Raw genomic sequence first — 8,568 nt, forward strand, 5'->3', positions numbered from 1 at the left:
CACATTAAAGTGCATTACACACAGATCATGACTTTGTGGAAATATCTCCAGACCTTTGTTTGCCTGACCTGTCTGGTCAGTTTCAGTTTTGGCTTACCTGGCATCTTCATGGTATCAGTTGGAAAGAAAATAGGAAAGGGATTTTTAGGTTAACAGAAATGAAAAACTCTTTTCAGACTTTCAACTGAAACCTCAGCACACTTTATATTTTCACCCTGTTTTACAGGATTTATATCTAGAACCACCATAACAGTATAATAGTATTGTTTTGTTATAATTTGTCCATTGATAGAATTTGACATTTATTTTGCTATTGTCCTTAAATTTAGCCATACCATGCTTTAGTTATTATTATTATTATATATAATTAACTGAGTGACTTCTTTGATTGCTATTCTCATTTCACTGTTTTATTTCTCATTAGGTTAGTGCTTAAAATTATTGTTTTACTGATAATATTACTATTCTCCCTATTTTGTTATTTATTTGTATGTCGCTTTGGACAAAGGCGTCTGCTAAATAACCATAACCATAACCATAACCATAACCATACCACAGAGCAGATGTTTAGGATATTTGTGATGGAGAGAGATTTGGGAGCTGGCAGTGACAACAATTATGAACTCAGGCACGAATACACCTCAATGTATACATAGCTCAAAGCAGAACACAGCTCTCATACAAGTAGCTGGTTGGCTGATAAGTAATTGCCTGTGTGTCACATCTTATGATGTGCTTGAGTCCTGTGAGAATGACAAACCAGGTTTTGTGCTGAGATGGCATGAGCAATGCATGCGGTAACTTGAGGGGAATCCCAGACTGCTAAGCCTTGTCCTGTACCTACACTTTAACATACCTTCCTCCCACTAATTTGTGATTATGTTCCTTGTTGTGCACTGTCAACATTTTGGATTGCTTTTTATCCTGCGTCATATTTTATTATGCTAGTTTGGCTTGGTTGTTAATCAGCTACCGAGCAAGACCCCAACCAATATAGAGAAATGTAACATCTTCCTTCTGTGTGACTGAAATTAGCCTACCCTTTAATTTCTGTTCTGAAGCAGCACCTCATTCTGATGTTGACAGCCCATGTTACAAAAGCTTCCAACTCAGTTAAAATTTCATGGAAGATTGATTTCTCAATCTTGAGCGCACACCCATATTTCCAAAATGGACATTGAAAGTATCTTGTATCAAACAACAACAGGATCTTGTAGGCCTGGCTATTGAGAACCAACCAACTGCTTTCCATTGAAATCCTCAAGGTTCTGACACTGACATCTTCCATAAAATAATTGCCTAATGTCTCAGAGAGAATTGTTTTTGTTGTGTGTATACAATAAACATTTAGAATTGTTTAGGCTACTACACTGCCTCCTCATAGGCCTACTTTTTGTATGTTCCATCGTTTTTTCCCTTTCTGACACGCCATTTATGACTAAAATAAGTCTCAAACCTCTGTTCAGTGATAAATGGTAAATTTGCTTTAGTTTCCCTTTCATGTGGTCCTAGGCTGCCTACATAAAGGTGCACACAATAGACTATAGTTATTTTATATGAATACTTGATAGGCCTACCGTAATTTGTATGAGAGGATACATTTCATTTCATTTCATTTATTTGTTTATTTAGGCCATTCATTTTCAACTCTAACTTTATGATAGGCCCATAGCCTAGGTAGGCCTACACTTCAATATCTCGGACCACAGTGGAACTCGTTTCGCGGGCTCAACAATTACGTGATGTAGGCGTAGTAACCACATCAAAACAACCACAGTCACGATGCTCTACAAATGCAAAAATGTCAAAGTGGAAATAATTGATAATTTGATGTATAGATCGGCAAAATATAGCCTATAGCCTATAGCCTAAACTGGGAGAGGTTATTGGAATAATACATTTGTTGTATGATTTCTCTATGTTTTGTAGCCGTAACATGTGTTTAGCCTAGCAGCTACCTAGCCTAGCCAAAGATCCTTCATTAGCCTACTGACTACTGGGATGTGTAGACGCAATACATCCATAATTCGACATTCTATATAATTGCGTCACAATGGCGATGGACTATAAATAGAGCTGTCCAAGCTATTAATTGTCACTTCTTGTAAAGCTACGTTGCTGCGGACATTATATTGGAGAAACATGATGGAAGACATCGACAACGATAGCAGTGCCGGTGACAAGTTACCATTTCCAGCGGGTAAATCGCCCAGCCCCCGACTTTGTTGGACCCCGACCCAGGAGATCACCTCCAAGGCCCCAAGTCCTGCACCCAGGTCTGGTGAGGTAACCCCCGTTCTCCCCTTTATCAGTGAGGACACCCTGATGCCAGAGGAGGTTGCCCAACAGGAGGCAGAGCAGGTGGAGAATGAGCCCCCTGCCAACAACGCCTCTGAGGCAATATCCCGGGAAGTCCTGCAGGATGACAATGACCATGTCTTGGTGGATGATGTCCGTTTCCCTGAGGCTCAGACATCAGAGCAGCGAGCATCTCCCCAGGAGTCATCCTCTGGGGCCTCCCTGATGTCTCTGAAGCAGGCTGTTGAGACCGCTGCCCTTACTCAAGTCACCCAGAGTCTGCTGACCCCGGCATCTGATGTGCAGGACCATGCTTGTGGCCTCACTGTGCAGACGGATGCTACAACAGGTGATCAGTCCCTGCTGTTGATCATCACCTTTAACAACGGCATCCAGATGGTGCATGAGGAGACACTATCTTTCACCTTTGATGCCCCAGATACACCTGACAGCCTCATTGTGCCTGAGACCCCCACTTCCCTGGGAAAGACCGGGGGGACCTCCAAGCCATTCTGGAGAAGGGTCTGGAGCAGGTTCAGAGGCTCTAAGTCTAGGACGGCCTCCACCACCACCCAGTGCCCAGTTGCGCAGGAGGAGTCCACCACCTGCATTCCCCTCAGACAGATGCTGAGGAGATTTCTTAAAAGAATCTAAATAAACTCAGCTTTTGCTGAAGATCCTTAATGGTCCGAGTCAGTGTCTTCACTGTAAAGTATTTAAGATAGATCTACAAAGACGTCTATACAAATAATAAGAATAAAACTGATAATAATATTATATATACAGTATTAATATTAATAATGAATTTATTTGTGAAGTTGCATTTACAATGCTTTGATAAAGCGCTACAGTAGGGTCTAATATTTCCTAACTTTAGCCAGTGCTAAAAACCAAAACATTTTTAATATATAGCAAACATCTTAATGTGTTTGTAGAGGCTAGTATTGAACCATCTCCTGATTAGGCACACTCCGACCTAACTTCTGAAAGTCTACATCACTGGCTCTTGTTTGCTCTCTGTGTCGACCTGCAGCGACAAGTAAAATATGAGTACACAGTAGGCACAGTAGGTAAGTGTGTACACACTTGTTTTCGTGACAGGTATCTCACTTGCATTTTAGCACAGTAACCTACATTCTCTCACAGGATTTGAGAGCATTTAGTCATAAGGTTAAACCACTGTAAAATGTCGCTACATAAAAAACAGAATGTTTAGTTTGAAGGCCATACATTCAAAATAAGTTGACTGATACAGTGAGAAGTGATGTCATCATGATACCCCATAAACTGGCAAGTCATTTTGATGATCAAGAAAGTGAAGAATTGCAGCAAGGTGGATATCTCCGGGCCGGCTCTGTTTAGTATATGGATGCCACTTTTAATGTCAAACAAAAAACAATTGCAATGTCATACACAATCACCATCATCAACTTTCCTTCAAGGTAATGTCACATAATGCCCAAATCAACATTGCATAAAGCCTTTGTGTACTGTTCTGACCTTATCCCAGACCCTTTCCTATTGTAAAAAAAGACTCCGGTTTTACACTTCTGTTATATTAGGCACTTTGAAATTAGGCAGTTACAAAGGAAATTACTTTGAGTTCCTTTGTCTCTTTCCACAACAACTGATACAAAAAAGTGGACACTTCAACTGGCATGACATTTTGACGCTTTCTATTCCCCGGTTTGAACATTCTCTACCTTTTTACTTCAAGACTTCTTCATTAATTCTTTAATTGAGGACATAATCTCTACTAGCAATATCTGCAGCAACTACATAAAGCTCTGTTCCACTTAAGATATTTGAAAATCTTTCATGTGACAATGATGAATACAAAGTCACTGGGTGTTCGCCCATGCTCTATTGGTCAGGCTTTCATAAGCTCTCTTAAGATGAGATCAGACACAAAGCACGTCGACTGACCTATTACATGTCATGCATATTCCACTCAGATGAACTGGGAGAGCTGGCCCACGGAGTCAGTCATAGGCAAATAAGTTTCGATGCAGCATAATGTTATCAGTGTTTGGTTTTTTTGATGTTCTGGTGGTGATACAGTTCTATTCACGCTTCGTCAATATGAGCTTTTCAACAGAACAGGAATCAAAGGCTTTGGGTAAACATTAAAACACTACTGAAGAGCACCAGTGGAAACCGTGCACCCATAACCCTCTACTGCATGGTCCCTAACTGTTAACAGACAGTTCAAACTATTTCGATGCAGGAAGCATTTAAGCAGCATTTAAGTGTCACAGTTGTGTTCTAATCGATTTCTTATTAGCAAAACAATGTATGTATTCAATATCCCAAACTCAAACACAGTTTAGAATTTTTAAGTAGTAATTTGTGATGATCATATTGAATACAATAATACCTGGTTGACATTTCTATGCCATAGCAACTAAATTCTGTAAGAATTTATGTCCTAGAGTCTTGAGTTGGATTCTTTTTGATCATTTTCTACAGAACACCTGCGATAACATATTTTTTGTAAATGACACCTTGGTGTGCAGACTCAAAAGGAAGCAGTACTTTATCCAACAGATAAGTGACAGAATCTTGGAAACGTAGAAATTAAAGTTACAGTATATAATATTTATTGAGTTACATTTGTGTAAATACCTGTTATGGAAAACAAACAAAAACACATGGCAGTTTTCTAAAGGAAATGTCATTTTATCCATGATGACATTTTTTTGGTAAAAATATTTTGAAATATTGCTCTTTTTTTTTAAATCCTCCCCTGCCGTTAAAAGATTACTTATCATTTATGAGATTTCTGCCTCTTACCTCAAAATGTGTAATGTCTGATAAGTCACACACTAAATGATGATACTATGTTTTCAGCTGTCTGGACCAAACCAATGTCAACAAATAGACTAGCCATCCCACATAACCCATATATTCCTGACTCCTCAACTGCAGAAAAATGTAAAATCTTTATACATGAGGTATTTTCTGGGACTTGAGTTATCTACATTTCTAGATACGCTACGCTGTTTCATTATTCAACCTAAGTGACATGTTTCTGCCATATTTACAAAATAAAAGTGGTTGAAAAACATTGGTAGTGGAACAAATGAAGCCTCCTGTTTCCTATTCAGACTGAATGGAGGCCTTATCAAAGTTTCGGTAAACACCTCAGTAGCACTTATGAGTTTCACATGTTTGTCTGGAACCCCAGCCACTGTAGCAGTCAGTTAGGGCCCTAGGTCCCACCCAGCTACTTGATGACATGGACATGAGCAAACAGTGGGATGCAGAGGTGTGGACCATATCAGAGGTCAGATATGTCACACACATTAATGCAAAAGCACACACACACACACACACACAAGCAAGCAAGCAAGCAAGCAGGCAATAAGTCGTCAAGCTGTAGAAGTACGGTAGCTCTTTGCAGTGAACACAGCATCAATATCTGCAGACTCGCTCAGATCAGAGTTTCGACCACAGACAGACACAGAGGAGCCTGAGGAACGCAGGACAGCGCGATGGCGGTCACCATGTGCCAGGTTATGGGCTTTGTGCTTGGTTTGCTGGGTCTTGGCGGAATCATCGCTGCCACGGCAATGGACCCTTGGAGCACGGAGGACCTCTACAGCAACCCGGTCACGGCCGTCTACACCTACTCAGGCCTGTGGAGGAGCTGCGTCAGGCAGAGCTCAGGGTTCACCGAGTGCCGTCCGTATTTCACCATTCTTGGTCTGCCAGGTAACGTGGGGCTTACATTGCCCACCATTGCCTTATTTGTTCTGTCAGAGGAGAGAGCGAGAGACAAGAAGAAAGAGAGAACGAGCGAGATAGAGAAAATGAGAGTGAGAGACAATGATAGTAAGACGGTGTGTAGAAGAATGTGGGAGTAAAAGCTAAAAAACTGTGGAAGAGGTCAAATGATGAGAAAAGCCAGCAGGGACAACTGCATGCATGTAGTGGTGATTGTTTTTACCATATGGTCCAAAAGAGATGTTAGGGATGCTGGCTGTTGAAAGATCAAACTTGCTACATGAAAAAAGAAAACATCCGCATAACTTGCATAACTTCATATAAAATAGTGAAGAAATATTGAAACAGGTATTTTTATCCAAATATTTGGGACATAGAGGAGATAACAATGAAATTCAGTCAGGCCACACCCTTGACTGGTGATTTCATTAGCGGAAATGGTTTCCCAAAAATATGACTGCCGCCCGAAACTGTGACAGAGACAAATTCAAATTCGAGCAAACACAAGGTGTGTGTCCACTTTGCGATAAAGGACAGCGAGCATTTCATTTCAGGACTCTGACCGAGTGGGGTTGGATTTGACCTTGCCAAGACGGAAACTTAAAATGGCTGCCACAATGTTTCAGCTCATGGGATTCATGCTGTCAGGCTTAGGTCTATTTCTAATATCAGCGGCCACGGCTTTGGATGTGTGGGCCATGCAAGATCGAAGTTTTCTGGTAGTTACAAGTACATACAGTTATTATGGATTATGGAGTCAGTGTGTCACAGCATCATATGGCACAGACACCTGCAGACCATATTTTACTATTCTTGGACTACCAGGTAAGAGATCATCATGATATTGATAAAGTAAACTACTTCAAGTTTTCTCAGATAAGGTTTTGTGTTATCTTGCATCTGGTGATTAAAAGCACTCATGGCTGCCTGCCATTGGACAGCGCGGCACATTTGTGAAGGAGGGAGAGAAAGGAAAAGAAAGAAATATGGGAGAAATGTTTACTTGTCCTTTTCGGTGGGATTTTTTTTTTTTTTTTTTAACTTTCATTTTGAGATTAATCCTCATGGTCTCATACCTGGGTCATATTCCATAAATCACAGTTAGCTGCATCGCGGGTCTCAATTGATCAAGTTTTGCTGGTCTGGCATGATATTGACTAGACACTTTTTTTGGTCCTAATTCGGGTTTACTGCTTCTCAGGTCTGTTCCAGGCAGTGCGAGCATTAATGATTGTTGGGATCGTGCTGGCCGCGATAGGTGTCCTCATAGCCATTTTTGCGCTCAAGTGTATCCGGATGGGGAACATGGAGGATAATGTGAAAGCCACAATGACATTATCCTCGGGAGCCATGTTCATTCTAGCAGGTGAGGCTTTCACAGTCCTATTTTTACTTAGACATTTCCCACTTCTTTTGCATCAAATCAAAATGTTTCAAAATCATCAACATCTCTGTTGGTGCCTGTAGGAATATGTGCCATTGCTGGAGTTTCCGTCTTTGCCAACCTGATTGTGGTCAACTTCAATTTCACCACCTACTCTTCGGGGACTGGATTTGGGGGGACAGCGGGGGTGAATTTTGGAGGCCCTCTCAGTCCAAGGTGAGAGCAGACGCACTCTCTCTACTAACGGCTTATGTTTCCAAATGGTGGCTTATTTTCCACCTGTGGTGACCTAACGTACTTCTCTCCCTTTGTTCTAGATTCACATTTGGATCAGCCCTCTTTGTGGGCTGGGTGGGAGGTGCCGTGCTGGTGGTTGGTGGAATCATGATGTGCCTGGCCTGCAGGGCGATGATGCCAGAGAGACAAGAACCGTACGCTCCTTTTGACAATATATTTCATTTCATTTGTTCATTTGATATTCGTTTCATTCTCATCTAAATACTTCAACCAGATACGCTATTTACATCTAAAGTTTAGAATCTAAACCATAAAATAAAGGACAGGCATACTGGCAGGTAGCGTCACAATAATCTACTTCCAAAATCATATATTTCAAGAGCCTAATTTACATAACTGAACAGTAAATATGTAATACAGGCATTTCCTATTCTATTCTTTGTGTTCAAACAGGGTTGCCTGCTGTAATCCTCCTTCTTATCTTTCAGATACAAGGGTACATCCTACAGACCAGCGCAAAGCACGGTCTACACAGTCAAGGGTGAAGGAAAACCCAGAACCAACTACGACGAGTCATTCCGGGCGCACAGCGCGGATGGGAGACAGACCAAATTCGACTACGTCTGACTCGACACTGGGAAGAATTTGTGCTTTACTGCAAGATGTAAATGCTGACACCTGTGTATGTGCATACATCAATCCACATATCAATTATCAATTATCAGGTGACAGTCAATTGCATTCTGTTGATAGTATAAATAGAGAAACAGTTAGATTAGTTCTGTTACTTTTTTTGTTGTCTTTTTTGTGCAGTTTTGTTTATTTGTTTACCTTTTTATATTTGTTGTCTAAGAATATTTTGTATCAATATAAATGACTTAATAATCTAGTAATTAGAGTTGCACTAGTACTACTCTTTCTGG

The 8,568-nt window shown here is 40.8% G+C and overlaps 1 protein-coding gene across 1 annotated transcript; it reads left to right on the forward strand.

The window, feature by feature from the left end:
- The first annotated feature begins 5,701 nt into the window (after window positions 1-5,701).
- On the forward strand, window positions 5,702-8,465 carry LOC134101587 (claudin-18-like). The gene is made up of 5 exons (XM_062555283.1): window positions 5,702-6,012; window positions 7,226-7,390; window positions 7,492-7,624; window positions 7,726-7,839; window positions 8,134-8,465. The coding sequence occupies exons 1-5, from the start codon at window positions 5,793-5,795 to the stop codon at window positions 8,270-8,272; spliced, it is 771 nt and encodes a 256-aa protein (XP_062411267.1). The 5' UTR covers window positions 5,702-5,792; the 3' UTR covers window positions 8,273-8,465.
- The last annotated feature ends 103 nt before the right edge of the window (window positions 8,466-8,568 follow it).

Source organism: Sardina pilchardus, chromosome 15, assembly GCF_963854185.1.
Source record: "Sardina pilchardus chromosome 15, fSarPil1.1, whole genome shotgun sequence".
Classification (NCBI taxonomy): domain Eukaryota; kingdom Metazoa; phylum Chordata; class Actinopteri; order Clupeiformes; family Clupeidae; genus Sardina; species Sardina pilchardus.

What these genes read in the sequence shown, in the direction of transcription:
- LOC134101587 (XM_062555283.1), top strand. Translation starts at nt 5,793, where the DNA reads ATGGCGGTCACCATGTGCCAGGTTATGGGCTTTGTGCTTGGTTTGCTG. An exon ending in GGAGGCCCTCTCAGTCCAAG is followed by an intron (nt 7,625 to 7,725) that starts GTGAGAGCAGAC and finishes CCTTTGTTCTAG; the next exon opens with ATTCACATTTGGATCAGCCC. An exon ending in ATGCCAGAGAGACAAGAACC is followed by an intron (nt 7,840 to 8,133) that starts GTACGCTCCTTT and finishes CTTATCTTTCAG; the next exon opens with ATACAAGGGTACATCCTACA.